Source organism: Trichosurus vulpecula, chromosome 2, assembly GCF_011100635.1.
Source record: "Trichosurus vulpecula isolate mTriVul1 chromosome 2, mTriVul1.pri, whole genome shotgun sequence".
Classification (NCBI taxonomy): Eukaryota; Metazoa; Chordata; class Mammalia; order Diprotodontia; family Phalangeridae; genus Trichosurus; species Trichosurus vulpecula.
This window is the reverse complement of record NC_050574.1, coordinates 230,694,586-230,714,635: the sequence shown is the minus strand read 5'-3', so window position 1 is coordinate 230,714,635 and position 20,050 is coordinate 230,694,586. Positions and strand designations below refer to the sequence as shown.

At 38.7% G+C, this 20,050-nt stretch overlaps 1 protein-coding gene across 4 annotated transcripts in view; it reads left to right on the top strand.

Annotated features, from left to right (window-relative positions):
• The first annotated feature begins 4,560 nt into the window (after window positions 1-4,560).
• LNPK (lunapark, ER junction formation factor) overlaps window positions 4,561-20,050 on the top strand; it is a 100,620-nt gene continuing 85,130 nt past the window's right edge. The window contains exons 1-4 of one of the 4 annotated variants that reach the window (XM_036746006.1): window positions 4,561-4,693; window positions 11,251-11,339; window positions 16,074-16,115; window positions 17,529-17,716. In XM_036746006.1, the coding sequence (XP_036601901.1) occupies window positions 11,313-11,339; window positions 16,074-16,115; window positions 17,529-17,716 (257 nt within the window). In that variant the 5' untranslated portion in view covers window positions 4,561-4,693; window positions 11,251-11,312. Of the gene's footprint in view, window positions 4,694-5,027; window positions 5,079-5,351; window positions 5,409-11,250; window positions 11,340-16,073; window positions 16,116-17,528; window positions 17,717-20,050 lie in introns of those variants that run through there. The other 3 variants (XM_036746009.1, XM_036746008.1, XM_036746010.1) reach the window with 3 other exon arrangements.

The following is a 20,050-nucleotide window of genomic DNA, read 5'->3' as shown; positions in this document are numbered from 1 at the left end:
CAAGTTTACTGTACATTAATTTTATGAATCCTCTTTTCTTGGAACCATGTCTACAAAATACAATTGAACTGTTCATGGCTTGGTAAATTTGATTTCTCACTTATGTTAATGGATGATTTCTTCACAATTAGACAAACTTTACACTTAGATGATTGACTATCAAGACAGCCAAAAATACTGAATTGTGTCATGGCCTAGTGGAGTTTGCTTAACTAGGCATAACCGAGAAACTGTTAAGCAGGGGTCTACCTAGTTAGAGACCCAATATATTTAAGATTAATATATTAACAAAGTTAATTTTATCTGGGAAATATTACAAAAATAGGCATTAAGCAAAGAGGTAGATTTTAGTTTTATCTCAATATTGCCACAACTGATCTTCAGGAATATGATTGCTTAAGTACCTTATAAAAATGATTCTATATATAGAAAAACACATACCAGTCCTCAAAAACAGCTTCAAAACCGAAGCATGTTTTCACTTATCTTACATAAAAGAAGTATATACTAATTTTATGTAGGTCAGAATTGATGTAACTGTTTAGGTCACTTAGTGGAAATAACAGGCCTCAGAAAGAGCTTTGATTTAATTTGTCTATTACTTGGGAACACTCCCAATTCAGTTTTATCAGGAAAGAGACAAATAGCTAGGATTTTCAGTTGTCTAATTTCAAAGATTTGCCAAGTAGACCAAGCCTTCTTCTGTTTCTATGTATTGTACTGCTTTAGGCTCTAATTCTGTAAGTGGCTTTTCTACCATCTTTATCTTCAGGTCTTAGTTTCCCAATTTTCACTTCGTCCTCATTTCTTTTCACCCTTTCCTTTCCCTTTTCTCTTATTCTTCATTCAAATCTTTGCATTGAAGCTCGTTTTTCATGCATGAGGCACTTTGCCTTTCTACCACTTCTTAAAATATTTTTCTTCTTCCATTTCTGACCACCTTATAAATCACCCTGACTTAATATTTTTCCTGTTAGCTAGTGCCTTGTACATGTTTTAGTAAGCTCCTCAGGGTAAGAACCTTGTCTTCCATATTTTATGCTTTGTAAAGTGCCATGTACTCTTATGGCTCCTATTAACAATAAATCTCACTATGAATTAGCTAAAGCTACATCCTCCTAGTTTTATGTGTAAGCTCTAGGCACACACAAAGGCTACCACAAGTTCTTATTTGGCACTTCAAGGTATCCTTATTTCTTAGATAACACTGCAATGCCACCTTTTGGTGTTCTCAAGCACACAGACCCAAATCCATTATGACCTTGCTTATCCTTTTTTTGGGGGATGGGGGTGGGGAAAAAGTCATTCAAGGACTTTTTTTTTTTTAAAGAAATATCTTACTCTTTTTGACAATCTAGATTGAGGAATACATGTCTGAAGGTCAAGCTGCCATTTAATTTCAAATACTGCTCGAAGGAAAAAATTCTAAGTTTCTGAAAACATTTCATGTTCCAGTAACAAAAAACAGAATACAAATGTCAATAAGTAAACTGAATATTTATGGAATTGTTGAAATTAATATAGTTGCATACTTCATTTTCTCCATTTTCCACTGAAATACAAGTTGAACACTTCTGGTGCATTTACTTCAGGTTCAGATTAATAAGCTAATGCAAATCAAGGCAAACCTAAGATGCTCAATTTATAGCTTTAGAGCCACGATTTGTTTTTTGGGCACTCAGCCCAATGTTTTAGTGTCAAGTAGCCAAAGATTATTTTTGGTATGTTCCTGTCAGGCAGTTTAGGTTCCTTTCCCTCTAATCAGGTACCTATGTCCCACTCTCAATATTCTCAGAATTCAATAAGGTAAACAAGTCTCACTATATTTACAATTTACAGGAGCCCACACAATATTCAAGTTGAAGGAGGATCTTCATAAGTCGCAGTCAATGTTTCTTTAAAAAAAAAGGGAAATTGATGCTAAGAGAAATGAAATGACTTGCCCAAGGTAATATACAGGTGTGTTGGTAATTTTTAACAATTGGCTCTCTAGGGGCTAAAAAAAGGTAGGCAGGACAATACTCCTATAAGTTTAATTTGCATTATTGTTATTTTTCCATCACTTTCTTGTCTATACAATCAACAAATCAATAAATCAAGCCCTGATTTATAGCTAAAATTTAACAATAGACTCTTGAGAGCCAGTATGAGTTGGCTGTGGCATACTACTAGTCATGCAGCTAGCACCTGGTAGAACTAAGACTCGAATCCAGCTCTCTGGAATCTAAATCTTATGTTCTTTCCCCTGTATTACATCATCCCTAGAGGCAGAAAAGCATCAAAGAATAAAACTAAAATTGATCATGGTGGGGAAGGCATTGCCTGATGTCCTTTAATTTATTACAAATAGGAAACTTATTCTACTTACTTGCAGAGCCCAGACTAGGGAAAGTAAGGTAGGTAGCTGCACAACATAGGACATTTTTGAAATATTGTTTTATATGAAGGCACATATTTCAATGTCAGAACATCTTACTTCTCATGGTACATGCTCTGTGATACATCAGTTTTCCAGTATTACACTGAAGGATCAAAGCCCTTGGTGAATATAAATGCACTTTGCCCAGGGTGGCTTGGCAGCTGTTAATAAGACTGGCTCTACTTCTGGCTGACATCAACATAACTGATGACCTCTCTGAACAATGGTGAGGTGGCAGACTTTCATTTCCTCATGTTTAGTTTGAGGTGTCTAAATATTAATGTTCTCCAGACTATCCAGATTTTCTTTTTCCTTACCTGTTGGCCTAACTCCAGACCCCCCAGAGAGTCCCAAGATAGTTAGGAGTGACTACAACAACACTTTGGATCAGATTAAAAAGATCCTTGTGTCACCAAGAGTCATCACGGAACTGGCAATGAGATATTGGCCTAATTTGATCCCAGGGCCGGTTAGGGGGTACAGTGCATAGAACCCTGGGCCTGGAGACAGGAAGATTTGAGTTCAAATCCAGCCTCAGATATTTACCAATTGTGTGACACTTGGTAAGTAATTTAACCTGTTTGCTTCAGTTTACTCATATGTAAAATGGGGATACTGACAGCACCTACCTCCCAGGGTTGTTGTGTAAGACAACATTTATAAAGAACTTAGAACAGTGCTCAAGGTTACAGAGGGTGTGACCCTAGGCAGAACCATAACTCAAAGCCAAGTGTTCAGTTTCCAAATCTACCACTCCTTTCACCAGGCTTGCAAACTAGGGGTCATCCTTGACTTCTCACTCTCTCTCACCCTCCAAATATAATCTGTTGCCAATGCTTGTTAATTTTACATTCATAGAATTTCTTGCATTCACCCTTTCCTGACCTCTGGTACACAAGCTCTCATCATCACCTCACATCCAGACTATTGCAATGATCTGCTGGTTGGTCTTCCTTTCACAAGTATCTTTCCACTCCAATTTGTCCTCCATTCAGATGACAATGTGATCTTCCTAAAACTCAGATCTAATCATGTTCCCCTTCCCCCCATTCAACTCCAATGGCTCCCTAATACCACAAGGATCAAATATAAAATCTTTTTGGGTGTTTAGATCCTGTCACCTTTCCAGTCTTCTTACAACTTATACCCCTTTCCGCTGTGATTCTGGGAAACTACCCTCCTTGATATTTCTCCAACAAGACATTCCATCGCCTGACTCGAGTTGGGACGTTTTCTCTGGCTGTCCCCTATGCCTAGGATGCTCCTCCATCTCTGCCTCTCGGCTTCCTTCAAGTCCTAGGCAAAATCCAATTCTACAGGTGGCCTTTCCTGGATCCCCTTCATGCTAGCGCCTTCCCTCTGTTGATTATCTTCAATTTATCCTGTATATGTCTTGTTTGTACATATTTGTTTGCATGTTGTCTCCCCCATTAAACCAAAAGCTCCCCAAGAGAAGGAACAGCCTTTTGTTTTTCTTGGTATCCCAGCGTTTAGCACAGTGCCGGGCATATGACAGGCCATTAATTAATATTTACTGATTATAGCATGTTGTCTGGTTTTGTTCTGGCTCCAAGGAATAAAAGAACTCACAAAACCTGAGATTAACATCAATTGCGACTGGAAGGCCCGGGGGGGATGAGGACTTGCAGCCACACTGGCCCAGCCAGGCGTTCAATCAGAAAGGTCATCTATTGGGAACTTTGAAGTCTCTAAAGAAGAGAGGGAGGCTCAAAGATTCCAGGATAAGGAGTGAATTTTTCCCTTGGCCTGGTAACAATCTGGTGCTTGCCTTGCTGCCATCTGGGAGACCTCTGATTTGGGGACACTTCAGGCCTGGCATCAATCCTTCCCCGTCTTCTTCTCCCCAGCAGCCGGCAGGGCTTCCAGAGGATTCTTCACGGTTCGTCGTTTTCACCCGCAGGGCACCTGGGTTGGTAGAGGGAGGTCACGGAGAAATAGCCGAAATAGCTTAGGCCAATCAAAGAGAGAAAAGAGGCGTCGGGAACAAGACGAGCCTCAGGCGCCAGCCACAGCAGCCGCCAGCATTAACCGCCTCAACTGCCCGCCCCCGTCACATGACAGGGGAGCGCGGAGCGCGGGGCGGCGCTGCTGATTGGTCGGATGGCGGGGGCGCGGTGTTTGATGGGAAGGGGCTGCTGGAGCGCTCCTGTCACTAGTGGCTGCTGCCTGCCGGGGCGGGGGGAGGCTGCCAGCGACTGCGGCGGCTGAGGCGGCGGGCGAGCGTCAGCGCCGGGCTCGGCCCCCTTCGTGCAGGTAGAGCGGGGCAGAGGCGGGAGAAGGAGCAGGGTGGAGGGCGCCCGGGGATCCCTTCTCCCTCCAGCTCTCCCTCTGGCCCCCCGGCACCGGTTGGCCTAAAAGAGAGAAAGGCTGAGGTGGCGGCGGTTGCAGCTGGGGGGCTTGAGCCAGAGGCTGACTCACTCCCCCCTCCTCCTCTTTCCATTTTGATGCCCAGCACCGGGGCCGCTCTGGCCAGGGGGAGGGGAGGGAAAAGGAGAGGGACTTGGGCGGGGGCCGGGGGGTGTGGGCGTGTGTGGTGGAGGTCTTCGCTGCCCCGGGACTAGGCGGGGGCGGGAGTTGCCCTTCCCAGCCCCGCCCTTTCTGTACTCTTGGAGCTTTCTGGAGATGGAGCGGGACTGATGTGAGCATCCCCTCACCGCGGGCGGGGGCTGGGGGAGGGACTCGTAGGTCCTGCGCCAGCGCTGCCGCTTTAGGGGCGTGCTCTTCCCGGCTCCCCACCCGGAGAGCCCGAGAGCTGAAAACTGTCAGTGTCATGCCTCCCGGCCCGGAGACCGAGGGAGCGGCTCCGGGCGTGGGCGCCTCCCCGACCAGCCACTTGCCTCTTTATTTGGTCGCAGAGCCCCGCTGGGGGGAGGGGCGAGCTGGGGCGGCTGTGTAGGTTGGGGGTAGGCGTGGCCAAGAGGAGGAAGCGGGGCGGGAGGACCCGGGAACCCAGCTTCGGCTGCGGGAGGTAATTTTTGTTTGGGGGCGAAAAAGAGGGATGGTGGATCAACTTCACGTTGCTGATGGCTGGTAGTGGAGACAAGACGTGTAGCAACCGCTCTCTTAGAAGTTGATAGGAGAGTGACAGTTCTTTGGGGATCCTTGTCCAGGTTAAGGCTTCTGATTTTAGCTGCCTGTGCAGTATAATTTCTTAGTAATGCCTTCAAAACTCAGGCCTTTGTTATCGATAGAAGAAAAACACACTAGAGAAAAATTCCTCGATATAATTATTTAAAATGTGGTCACCCATGGATGTCTTATTTGAGCAGTCTAGAAACCACTTTAGACAGAAACTCCATTAATATAACAAATAAAGAAAAACCGTTCAAAAAAAAAACCATTGAAACCTTGTCTGGCAATCTTAGGAAGTTTTTGAGAGTCAGGACTCCCCACTTCCTAGTGCTTTGCATGTGTTTTGTATGTGTTGGTGTATGTGCATGTATATACATACACACATTATACATATGTCTGTTGGCTCTCCTGTTAATGTAAGCTCCTTGTGGGCAGGGACTATTTCAGCTTTGTTTTTGTTCCCCCATCGCATACTGTAAGAATGAACTTGGATTGGACTTATTTACTCAAGGGGGAGCTTCCCTTAGGGACATGTTGCTTTTAGTATCTCAAACTGTAGAGGAATACTTCTCTTCTGTCCTACTCGGGCTGTAGGTTGTTCTTTTTCTGAAAGGACCAGTTAATCTTATCTGTGTCACAAAGTTAGGAGAAATTAATTTCGCAGTCGTGGGAGTGTGTTTAATTTTAAAATTTAAATTTTATAGGCAGTGAAACCAAAGTTAGGTAATTTTGTTATGACCTAAAGTGAAATAATATTAATAGCTGACAAATACATAACTGTTATCAAACAAGTTTATGTTTTATATACATAAACAATACAGTAATGTATGTATTGTATGCACAGTACAGTACAACACATGTGTATTATAAGACATACGTATGTACACATGTGTGATTTATCAAAAAAGCAAATTATCTTTATTTCCTTTTTGTCCTTAACCCCTCAAGAAAGAGGTAGCATATACATACTTGTTGCATTACTGAAAACTGAGTCATTCCATAACCCAGAATATCCTTTAAAAAGATCTTCTTTTGGTATACAGTTTCAGATAAATGAGGGTGATGTCAACAAATTCACAGAATTATCTTAAGTCATTTTAATAGCCTATTTACTTTTTGAAGGTTTAGGCTTCAGTGGCAAATCACCTTGAATCCTTCTTTGGGTACTAAGAAATGCTGGTGTATTGCAGGGCATTCTGAAGGTACTGCTTATGATTATTTAGTCTCTGTTAAAGTAGATTTAAAATTTGATAAGTTAAATGAACCTAACCAAAATCTTCCTTTGCTTTTTTTCCCTAAAAGACCTGTGAGAGTATAGTAATAAAATAGGGAATTATTATGCCTTTATTTTTTACATTAGAGAAAATGGAGGCAAAAGAATTTTGCTTTATATATGAAATATGCGTAACCTAAACATGACTTAGCATTTAGTAATTTGTTGTACTTTTATAAGATACTGTATGTGATCTACTCTGAATAGTATGTTGGTTAATATGAATATCCAGGCCCTAAGATTTTGAATTATAAATCCCAAAATTAAAATTTGTAAGTAGCATCTTAAAATATTTAGTTAATATAGTGGATAGTATTACATATTGGAAAATGCATTATTTGAAAACTTGTCATTCCAAGGTCCACTGAAACCTGAACAGGAATAGAGAAAATCTTTTCATGTTCTTGAGGAGAGTGTCATTGGATTTATCCACCTCCTGATTTAATGGCAAGTGAATTACTTAGTGCATAACATTAAAATAGTAGAGATATTTGATCTTGCATATTTTCCATGGTTGGTTAAGGTGGAGTAGGCCTTGAGATTGGACTAGACAGAAGACTAGATGTGAGAATTGATGACAAGTGTACATAAATTAAAGCAGAAGAAAAATGCTTCACTTATTATTTAGCTACTTTATATTTTCTTATGTGTAGTAATGCACTGGCTCTTGCATGTGGATTTAAATTGACTGCTCATATGTTTATTCCATTTCTTCTATATAGAAATGTCCAGGACAATTGTTAAGCTGGATCATGTTTTATTTTTATCTGTGAACTGGCAAAAATTAATGTGACATACTGACCCATCATCGCCAAAGTATTAGGTGTTCTTGAACATAGTAACTTGTTCAGTCTTTCCCTCTAAAATGTATGTAGGGATCTGGTTTAAAAAGATTTCCATGACCTTTGGGTAGGGCAAGGTACAGAGGAGGAGAGGGATCACTGTATTCCAAACTGGAAAAGTACTTTAGAGGTAATCTATCTAGTCCAGTTGTTCTCAAAGTGTGATTTGGGGTCCCACGGGGTGGGGAACCTGAGAACCTCTGTTGGGGTCCACAGGGACAAAATGATTTTCATACTAATACTAAAACTTTTAAAATTCTAATACTATAAGTATCAGTAGATATAATCCACAAACAAAAGCTCTTTGAGGGAATGGCTCCCCACTGATTTTAAAGAAGGGATTCTGAAACAAGAAAGTTTTAGAATTGTTTGATTATCCTTTGCTTTCATAGAGGAGGAAACTGAGGCCCAGAGTGGTTAAGTACTGTGCCCAAAGTCACAAAGCTAGGATGTAGCAGAGCCAGAATTGAAACCCAAGTTCTCTGCTTTTGATCATCCATACTCTTGGGGTGTTTGGAGTTTTTTGGTTCTGTTACCAGGTCTGTTCTTGGAGTACTTGTCGTGAGAGGGAGTGAATCACTGTAGTGCTGAATGATTTATGGGCAGTGGAGGCATTGCTGGAACTTGACCACAGAGTAGAATGGATGACTATTAGGTTGCAAACCTGGGTGAATAGAAAGATTGTAATGCCATTGATAGAAATATGGGAAGAGGGGTGGGTTTAGGGGGAAAATAATGAGTTCTGTTTTGGATATGTTGAATTTTGGACATGAAATATCCAAGTGGAGATATCTAATAAGCAGTTGGTTATGTAGGACTTCAGAGCTTGGGTGAAAGATGAGGGCTGGATATATAGATAAGGAATTTTCTGCCTAGAGATGATAGTTGAATCTGTAAGAGCTGATGAGATCACCAAGAAGGTAGAAAGAGGGCCTCAAATAGAGCAGTTTAAGTTGAGTGGTAGAGAAGGAAGGAAGACATTGCAAAGGGCTGAGAAGTGTGGGTGTGTGGGCTGAGTGTTTGACACCTGTGTTCTGCATTATACTTCCTTTTCTGTACCTCAGCCCCTAGGATCTGTCATTCCTTACCACTTAACTGATATGATTGTTTCCAAGGTTAGAAATAATCTCTGTATTGTTAAATTTGTTGACCAGTTTTCAGTCTTTATTATTCTTGGGCCTCTCTGTACCACTTGACCACTGTGGGCCCTACTCACCCCAGTACTCTGTTCTTTGTATTTTGTGGCTCTGAGCTCTATACATCATATTTCTAACTGGCTGATAGTTCTTTTTCATTTTCATTTGCTACATCTTAATATGTGTTCTGTCTACCTTTCCAGCCCATAGTCCATATGACAGCTAAGATAATCTTCCTAAAGTCCAAGTCTGATTATGTCACTTCTCTGCTCAGAAACTTTCAGTGACTTCCTTTTATTTCTAGGACAAAATATAAATTTTCTATTTTCTGTTCCCTCCAAACTGACTTCCACATAGGTTCCCCAAACACAATATTCTATCTCTCTGCCTTTATAGAGATCATCTTTTATCTTTGAAATGCATTCCCTCCTTATCTCTATCTCTTAGAATCTCCAGCTTCCTTAAGTGATGTAGCTTGTAGGAACAATCAATAAGTCAACTTTTATTTAGCTCCTACTATGTACCAGGCACTGTGCTAAGTGCCAGGGATACAAAAGGAAGAGACAGTCCCAGCCCTCTAGGAGCTTAACAGTTTTTCTCATTGTATCAGTAATTAAGGTGGGACTTTTTTTTTACTGTTTTCTCTTTTGGAGCATTTATTTAATCAAGTGCCCTTGAAGAGTCTGGCCTTTGTTTCTTTGATTAAATCGGGAGTCTTTGACCTCCTTGCCTCAAAGGAAAGCCTAGTTTACATGGGTTTGAGTCACATGTTTGTGATGCCAGAAACTTTTAGGCCACATCCTATGTTTGTGACACTTTTAGGTCACGTGGGTTTGAGTCGCATGTTGACCCAGAACTGAGCATATAAACTCAGAGGTTGGTGTTTTTCCTTGGGGTTTTCACTCACTGGAAGAGTGCCCTGGGCAAGCCATTGTAACTGCCCCCTGGCTTTGCTAACCCAGATGTTGGTTTGTATTTGGTCTGTTTATAATGTATGTTTGTAATTTGTTTGTATTTGCTCTGAAGTTCAGGTTGCTGGCTTTTCCTCCTGAACTAAGTGAGTTATATATGTATGTGTGATTAAAGTGAGATTGTTAACCCCTTAAAATTACTTTCCTTAGTAAAGCAGATCAACGAACCTGTGCTGGCAGCTCTTGTTGCTGGTCTTGGTGGGTCTTGCACCTCAACAGCAGCTATTAGCTGAATTGTTGTTACACTCATCTCCATAATTGTATTAGATTGGAGGGTAGTATGAAAAAGGTAAGTTATTAAGTGAAGGGGCAGTCTCTGTGTTTGTATGCAAAAACCTTTGCTTGAGTCTATCATCATCTCAAGCTATCTGATTCTATCTCCCTCCCCCCCCCTTTTTAAAATAACTTCCCTCTTAGAAAATAACTTGTCTAATTTGTTTTGTGATGCAAAAATATAAATTTGATTTTGTGGAACACTGAATCTTAGCCTTTGTTTACATTAGTTAGAAAAACCTCGTGATTACAGTGATAACATGGTAGTCACTGGCTGTGACGTTGACAGAAATTGGGTATGTGAGGGAAAATGAATGCATGTATACGTTGCAGAATTTCATTGGGTCAATTGATGTCACATTGGAACTATCATAATTAGTATGGGAAAAGAGCTATTTGGTATACTTGCTCACAATTGCATCAACTTTTTTTTTAAATAAACCAACTTGATTTATAATGGAGTACAGAGATGCAATTGTATGAAGATTCCCTGGTATTGGTTTTAAATGTTTTGTAAACTGGGCACTCTGTAACGCCTGTTGAGCTTGGTAACCTGGTAAAGATGGTTATTTTCTGGGTAGATTTTCTTATATAGCATTGTACTTTTTAAAAAAAATCAGATTGTCTCGTCTATATTGAAAACATAATTTATGTTTTGTAATATACAAATTAATATTTGCATGTAGATACTATATAGTAAAAGCTGAAGTAGGATGTGTGATTTTTGCAAATGCTTTAACAGCTGATAAAATTTTACATTTGTAAAAATTAGTATAGTATACTAGTACAAAATAGTTCTAAATTATATTTTTAAAAGTTCCAAAAATAAAAAACTTGTCTATACTCTGCCTGTATATCATCTCCACTTAGTAGACTATGGCAAAGAATAGCCATTTGCAATTTGGCTTCAGTGGAAGTTGGTTTTGCATATATTGTATATTTACTTACCTGAGAACATGTTTCACATAGTTACCCTTTCCATGTAAGATCCTTGAGAGTAGGGAGAATCTTGGTTTTTTTTTTTTTGTCTTTGTATCTATAGCCCCTAGCTTAGTTCTTGGTATATAGTAATTGCTTAATAAGTGGTCATTCGTTCCTAAATTGTCATAATTTTCAAATTAGTCAAAATGACTGCATTTAGTTTTTACAGTGTTTATTGGCATTATAACCATAATACTTTAGAATAAATGATAGACATATTTTGTGCATGTAACATGAAAATAAATACATACTTTATTTCTAGCTGTGAATTCCATTACAAAGTTGATGAAAGGCATCAGCGTATCCTGCCTTCACAGATAAAAGATGGGTGGATTATTTTCCCGATGGAGGGTAAGTTTTTATTCTTTAAACTAGTTCTTAATTCTGAGATAATGATCTGACATAAAAACCTGATTTACAAAAATCTGTTGTGTGGTATAGAATAGAGTATTGATATAGAGTGGATATTATCTCTAAGCCTTGATTTTCCTTTTTTTTGTGTGTATGTTCTCCTTTCTGCCTCTTTCCGTTTGATCAGCCTTGCTTTAAATAAAGTTCGAATCAGTAGAGTTGTCTGATAACTCAGGCAACTTGATTTAATGACATGACTAGTCGAGATTTATATAATGCTTTAAAGTTTGCAAAACACTTTGTCAATATCATTTCATTTGGGCCTCATGACAGCCTGTGAGGTGGAGACAATGATTTTCTACAGACATGAAACAAAAATTCAGAGCAATGAAGTGACTTGCTTGGGGTCACAAAGTTAAGACTCAAGCACAGGTTTTACATAGGTTAAATCAGAAATAATCTTACAGGGAAGTTATTAAGGGAGATTGGGAAAGATTTGTAGAAGGTGGCATTTTAGTTGGGAACTGAAGGAAGTCAAGGAAGCCAGGAGGCAGAGATGAGGAGGCCAAGAGTTCTAGGCATGGAGGAGAGCTAGTGTAATAATGCACAGAGTATGGGGAGGGCGTGTTATATGAGAAGAACATCAGGGAGATCAGTGTGGCTGGATCATAGAGTATGTGGGCAGGGGAACAAGATTTGAGAAGACTGGAAAGGTAGAGAGGGGCCAGGTTATGAAGGGGTTTAAGAGCCAAACATAGGATTTTAGATTTGATACTGGAGGTAAGAGGGAACTACTGGAGTTTATTGAACCAGGGGAGTGATATTATCAGACTTGTGCTTTAGAAAGATCAATTTGATAGCTGAGTGGAGGATGGACTGGAGTGGGGAGAGACTTGAGGCAGAGAGACCAACCAGCTGCTTATTGCAATAGTCTAGGTGTGAGGTGGTGTGGGCCTGCATCAGGGTGGTTGCAGTGTCAGAGGGCATATGTAAAAGATGTTACAAAGGTAGAAATGACAGGACTAAACAATTGTTTGGATATTGGGTGGGGGGAGGAGGAGGGGGCAGGGGGGAGAGTGAGAGAGAGAGAGAGAAAGAAAGAGAAAGAAGTGGAATAGTACATCTAGATTGTAAGCCTGGATGACTGGGAGAATAGTGGTGCCCTCAACAGTAAAAGGGAAGTTAGGAAGAGGGGAGATTTTTTTTGGAAAAGATAATGAGTTCTTTTTTGTATGTCCAGTTCTAGGCTGTCCAACAGGCAGCTGGGAATTGAGACTGAGGTTAGTGAGGGAGGTTAGGGCTGGGTAAATAGATCTGAGAATCGTCTGCATAGAGATGTTAATTGAATCCATTTAAATGGACAATTGAGGCTGTGGAGATTACCAAGAGAAATATTATAGAAAGAGAAGAGAAGAGGGCCCAGGACAGAGTCTGGGGGTACCCTTACAGTTAATGGTTGATGTGGCTGAAGATCAGCAAAGGAGACAGAGAGGGAGCAGTCAGACAGGTAGGAAGACAGTCAGGAGAGGAAGCAATGGCATGAAAACCTACAGACGAGAGTTATCAAGGAGAAGAAAACAACAGTGTCAAAGAAAAGGTCAATGACTGAGAAAAGGCCATTTAAATCTGGCAACTAAGAGATCATTGGTAAATTTGGAGAGAGCAGTTTCAGTTGAATATATAAGGTCAGTAGCCAGATTGTAGAGAATTAAAAAGAGAGTGAGACAAAGGAAATGGAGGCTTGAATTGTAGATGGCATCCTCAAGTTTAGGCATAAAAGGGAGGGAGCAGTTAAGGTGATAGCTAGTGGAGATAGATGGGTCAGGTGAAGGTCTTTAGAGGGTGGGGGAGACCTGGAAATTTTTGTAAGCATTAAGGAAGCAGCTGGTAGACAGGAAGAGAGTGGGGAAAAAAAAGTGAGACGAGATGATAGAGGGGAAATTTTATGGAGAAGACAGGATGGATTTGGATTACTTGTGTGTATAGAGGGGTTTGCCTTGGTAAGGAGAAGGGCTACCTCATATAAAATGGGTAAAAGGGGGTGGTGGCAGAAGCCAAGTGATAGGAGATGAGGAATTCAGTAACATGATGAGTTCAATAACATGTGGCAGTTCTCTTTTCATAGGGAAGAAGAGGGAGCTCTTAGCAAATGACCCCAATTTTTTCAGTGAAATATAAGGCGAAGCTTTCCGCTGGGAGGCTCTAGGGAGGGGGAACTGTGGGAGTTTTGAGGAGAGATGGAAAGGTTTGGAAAATATGTCTTAAGTGGGAGAGTTGAGTCAATTAGGAAGGTGTAAACGGATTGAATTGTTGCAGTGAGGGCCCAGTTGAGGTTATGTAACATAAACTTGTGGACTCTGGGCTTCAGTCAGCACAGTTTTGTGATTCTCCAGCTTCATTCAGTCACACATGTGTGGGAACAAAGGCAGTGAATGGCGGGAGTGATCTAAGACTGAGCTGTTGACAGGGCAAGATAGGCAGTATAATAAGGGGGCTAAATACTCTGTAGAAATGGATAGTGTAGAGTTAAACTTATTCATCAAGGGGCAAAGATGGGGAAGGGAGGAGAATATGGCAAGGGGAGGGGTAATGTCTTGGGAAGAACTGAGGGATTGAGGAATTGGAAGTCATGATGTGTACGAAGGAGACAGAGATGTAGAAAGACGATAGATTGTGATGAGATAAGGAAATTTGAGAGTTCATGAACATGGAACTGGTACATTTGTGGGAGGTGGCGAGATTAAAAAGTATGACCACCTTTGTGTGTGGCTTAGATGGGGTGAAGGACTAGACCATGGGAAATGAGTAAGTTACAGAATGAGGAGGTTAGGGTTTGAGGGAGTGTCAGTATATATTGTCCCCTAGTATGAGAGGGAGAGAAGAGAAGGATTGAGCCAGCCTCTGAACTTATTGAGGAAAGAAAGGGAACATCCTGGAGGTGGGTAGACAGCAGCTACAGAAAGAAAACTTGATTGGGTGGAAGATATGGACTGAGTGAATCAAAGGAGAAGTTTCTGAGTGACTGAGGAAGTGAGTAGAGGGAGAGCCTAAAACTGGTAGTGGCAAGATGCCATGCTTCGTACTTATTGACTTCATTTTATTTATAATCCTTAAAAAAAAAAGTCTAGTTTTCTCAGATGTTTTGGGTCTTAACTTTATTTTAAAGGTATTTGAATTGAATATTTGGATCTCATTCCACTTAATAAATGCATGTGCAAAATCCTCATTAAACTGCAAGAAAAAAATCTTGGGCATTTGAAAAGTTTGATGAGCTTAAGAAAATATCAGATAGCAATATTTGTAAGGGAATTTTGTTTAATGGTCATATATTTGGAGAAAGTATATAAAATTTGTATCTGCTGAATTCAAATTATATGGTTTCCGTTTTTAAATACAAGAGCAGGCATTATGCAATAAGCAATTTGCTTATTATTACTGTTAAGAATGTCTGACTATGAACTTCATAATGTGGTATCTAATCTGTGACTGGCAGTGAAGAAATACAACAAATAGCAAAATGGAAACGTACCCCTTATCCTACCTGGCTACCAATTTCGTTGCTTATCTTTCCCTTCACCCTGCATTTCCTGTGTGTTTTGTGGCAATGACAACAGATTGTATTTTAATACTATCTAGGCTACAAAAGTTTATATAGCATACTCAAGTCAAGTCAACAAATAGTTTAAGTACCTGGTATGAAGTTTCAGGCTTTGAAGTAAAGGCTAGAGGCACAGGCGCTCTGCTAAGTACTAAGCATGAGTTTTCTTAAATAGTGTATAAGGCATCTTGGCAGATTTTAATTTCTCTCACTCTTCAGTGGATTATTAAAATTTGTGAAACCCAGACTTTTGCTTAACAGTGTTCTTGATTCCTTTATGAAAACAATAATAACTAACATTCACATAGCTTTTAAATCACTTCACATTTGTTCCTCACAATAATTCTGTAATAAATTGTCATTATTCTTATTTTATAAATGAAGAAACAGATTGAGAGATGTTAAGTGACTTTCCCAGGGTCGAACAGGTAGTTAGTGTCTAAGGTATGATTCAAACTCAGTCTTCCTGAGGACAGGTCTGGTGCTCTATCCACTACAACTTCTAACTGCCTTAAAATCAAAATAGATGTTTCTTTTCTTGTAGAAAACTACCAAAGAATATTTTAGAAAAACTAGGCAGAACTTAACTTACTGGTTTTCATAGTTTTGCCAGATTTTAATTAATCTTACAGAAAATCAGGTTATTTTAAAGAATTGGCTCCTACTTAAAGCTTAAGTCACTTAAAGGTTTAAATAGCTTTTTGTTGTTGTATAAAATAAATAATTTTATTTTTCCAGTTGTGAAATTGTTTTCCAGAGAGACTGAGGTAGACTTAATTTTGCTTCTCTGGAAATTTAGTGTCTTTTATATCTTGAAGAAAAAGATAGTGGCTATAAAATTGCTTTTCATGTTCTCATAAAAATTTTTGTTTAGTAGAGAATACTCCATTTCTATTTGATAGTTATTCTTGTTTAAGCACGAATGATTCACAAATACCTATGATTACTTAGAAACAGATTGACAATATCATTGCATGATGATATTTGGGAAAATTCAAAGTTGGATCAAGATGAATGTCTTTTGGTTTAGTATTTTCTGGTGCATAGATAATCCAAATTTCTACTGAATGTGAAAGTAGGTTTTATAATGTGACAAGTTCTAAGTCTCTATTTTTCTTTTTTTTTCTTGTAAACAGGCAAAACCTTCAACAGTAGAAGTTCTGGAAAATATAGATAAGGTATGCTTTTTAACCCTGAAGTATCTCCAGACCTAAATAGAAAATTATTTCATTGTGTGTAAAGTAATATCCATCCATTTGGAAACAAAACAAAACTTGATCCACAAAATTAGAATTATACTAGTGTATTGTTAATGTATTTTTGCTTAATGGGAAGATCTTTCCCATCCATTAATAGGCCCATGTGACCTGCTTAAGTCACATGGAAGCCTAAGTTACATGAAGCCTGTGGTTGGAGTAACTTGCTGAATGTTCGGGTGGCGCAGGAAGGGTGGAGCAGAATGAAGGAAGTTGTTAGAGCAGTTAGAGCGGAGGCAGAGGAAGCAGGCAGGCAGCTGTGCTGTGAGTGTTTGTGGGAAGACCCTAGTAGGGGGAGGGCTTGGGAATAGTGGTGCCCTCTGCAGTGATAATGTGTATAAACTTCTTTGTTGCTATGATAGATTTGGTTTTCTGGTGTCTGGATTTGGCTTTCTGGTGTTTGAATAAATGTTTTGGTTCTGTCTTCTGTATAGGGAGTCTGTTATATTTTACAATCGAGAACTGCACCAGCATATTCATAATTGCTGTTGGCTTTGTGAATATTGCGTTGGTGATATAACTCATAAGAAAGAAATTGGGTAAAAAACCTTAATGTAACACAATCTCAAAAAATCAAACTGTACTAGGGAGTCTAGAAGTCTGTGTCAGGTAATGGAATCTGTCAGAGTGAAATCAGATCTTCAGTATAGTGTAAATCAGGATTCTGATAGAGTAACTAAGCTCTAAGTATACGTAAATTTTCACTTTGCACAGTTTTCAGTATCCCTTTACCCCTGTCATGTGATTATTCCTTTAGTGCAAGGGTTCTTAACTTGGTCTCTATGAACTTGTGGTTTTAAAAAATATTTTGATGACTATATTTAAATATTATGGTGGTCCCTTGTAATCCTAAGTATTTATGTGTTTTAAGATGTTAGTTTGAGAAGGGGTTTGTAGATTTCACTAGATTTCCAGAAAAGGGGTCCATGACACAAAAAAGGTTAGTAAGAGATGCTTGCTTTAGTGGCTATTGTAGACAGAAGAACTACACCAGTTTTATGGGTTTTTAAAATGTCAATTTTCATTACATTTTCTAAAGCCAAATTTCTTTCTGTTTTTTTTTTTTTAATAATGTAATGGACTTACAACAATTAGTCTGATTTTTAAAAGTATATGAAAACTTAAGGTATGATTTTAGGCTATTATCAGATGATATTAGTTATTATAAAACAGAAATGTATTAATTTTTCAGAGGATAAAGCATAATTAAACATTTAAATAGAAGTATTTTGTAAATGGAAATATGATTAGGAGAAAGTTGTTTCTAGTATTTCAGTAATTGTTTAATGTTTTGGTTTTGAGGTTCAATAACAAGGGACAATTTTCTCTTAACAGGAAATCCAAGCATTAGAAGAATTTAGAGAAAAAAATCAAAGATTACAGAAACTATGGGTTGGAAGGTTACTCCTCTACTCCTCACTTCTTTACCTGTTTACTTGCATAGTGGTATACTTGTGGTATCTTCCGGATGAATTTACAGCAAGACTCACTATGACACTACCGTTTTTTGCATTTCCATTGATGTAAGTAAATATATATTTCATTTTTCTTTTGGTGTTCTCTTTTCTTTAAATAGCCAGTTTCCTCTGGTCAGTTCCTTTTATTGTGGATTAAAGTATCAGTGAGGCTTCTTACAGGCATTTGATTGTTTGAGTTTGATTTGGACAGTTTGAAGAAATGCTGTATGCTGTTTTTAGTGAGCCTATAAGAACTAGCCTTGTCCCAGCTGTTACAAACGTGTATATAGGCTTTTGAATGTTTGCATAATACTTTAATATTTATTTATTATTCATACTTATTTCCATTTTTTTTCTTGGAAATCTTGTCTCTCTTTAGTGCTTTTTATTCTAGCTATGATTCTCTAACAGAATCTAATAATCAGTAATTCTGAGTTCCTTTCCTTAGGCTTATTTAAACAAATAAAAAATGGTAGTGGTCAGGAAATGGAGAAGCTCTTTTATGAGGATTTCCTCTTTCTTTCAAACCAGAATTAAATTGCCCTTCCACTGAAATGTATTTTGCTTATGTTTAAAGGTGCTGTGAACTTGGGAGCTTTTGACTCTGTCAGTAATGTGGCTTGGCACATTGTACACACTAACCATAATTTCTCCTTGAAAACAAGGAAAAATAGCTATTGAATATACAATAATTAATTTTTACAGATAAATATGCCAGTTTGCCAAAAACTACTTTGCATGGATATTTTTTTATCCTCTAAAAAGTTCTTAGGCCTAATTAGCTTTACAGAGAAGGCATGTATACAGAGAAATTAAATGGAGTATACCTTTCCAGGGGCTTGGGTTATGTTGAAATTCCTGGTCAGAGAATCTAGAAGAGAGAATTCCTAGGACCCTGGAGGCCTTCAGTCTATAGAAAAGGGCCATAGAGAAAGGGAATTCCACTTCTGTTTTCCTATTTAATTTCCCCTTCAAGATTCCCAAGTCCTGTGCCTTCAGCTTACCCAACCTACCCCACTCCTGTAGACTCATGACATTACCTGAGGAAAGTGAAGAAGGAAAAAAGGAGGATCTCCATTGTCCTAATTCATTCCCTAAGGGATAGGATGGGAAAAAGATCCTTTTCCTTGACTGGATTTCCTTTCCAGCCCAATTGGAATCACAGGCTCATAGATTCAGATCTTCACAGAAACTTAGAGATCATTGAGTCAGACCCTTTTTTGAAGTACAGAGAAATTAAGTGACTTGCCCAGGGTCACACAGATATTAGATATCTTAGGTCTAAGTTTTGAACTTAGGTCTTCCAGACTTCAATTCCAACACTCTCTCCACCATATATCTGGCTTACATTTATCATATTTATATTTTCCATCCTTTCTCTGGGAAATTGAGTGAGCTGAGGGCATGTGGCCTCTACTTTTTGTCATATTTCATGCTTCTTTTTGTTACCTGCATGAGTGTAGTAACCAGGTTTATGGTCAATCAGGTGGAGTGCTGAATGGGAAAAATCAGCTGTCTCAAAAAAAGGCTTGTCCTACTTTACTTGGGCTTTTGCTTCAGTCTCTTTCATTGCTTTGGAATAACTACCTCAGGTTTTTCTGGCTCCAGCCCTTATACCTTTCTTCCTCACTCCATTGGGAATGCCAAGTAATGCTAGTAATTGGCTAGATTTCACTTGATTGTGACATGGAAAACATGAGCAGTTATTGCTAACAGCTGGGAGAAAGTCAGTTACTTTGATCTGGAAATTCTAGTGTATTCTAGAGGTAGGAAGTAGGGAAGCAGAATTTCTACATATAATAAAATTTAATTGGTTAACTCATTAATTTGGAACCTAGTTTGGAGTTTATGATAATTTAGTCATGTGCTATGTTGATGACAAAAAAAGGAAAACATACTGCAAACAAGGTTGCAAAGCATATGTTCATCTAAGTAAAACTTTTAAAAGCAATTTTAAACATACTTTAACAGTATTTGTTTCCATGTAGTTTTCTGGTTAAAAAATATTTCTATTCAAGAAAGATCTGGCAGGACTTCTACCTTATTAGTTCTAATTAAAAGTAAGCTAATATTACCAAGTAGGGGGTTCAGTTGTATCTTCTTTAGTTGTGTAATATCATGGAAAGAGCCCTTGGAGTTCAAATTAGGCCTGGATTCAGGGTTCCAGCTTGACTACTTATTAGCTGTGATCTTGGACAAATCAGCTCTCCAGCCTGATTTTTTTACTTATAAAGTTTAGTTAGTAGTATTTTCACTATATACTTCAGTGAGAATATTTTAAGGCTCAGTTATGATAATATGTAAAATGTTTAAATAGCAAAGTGCTACATATTCTTATTTTGAAAAATACTTTCTGTAATGAATTGGTTTTAATGCCTTTTAAATTTTAATTCCTTATAT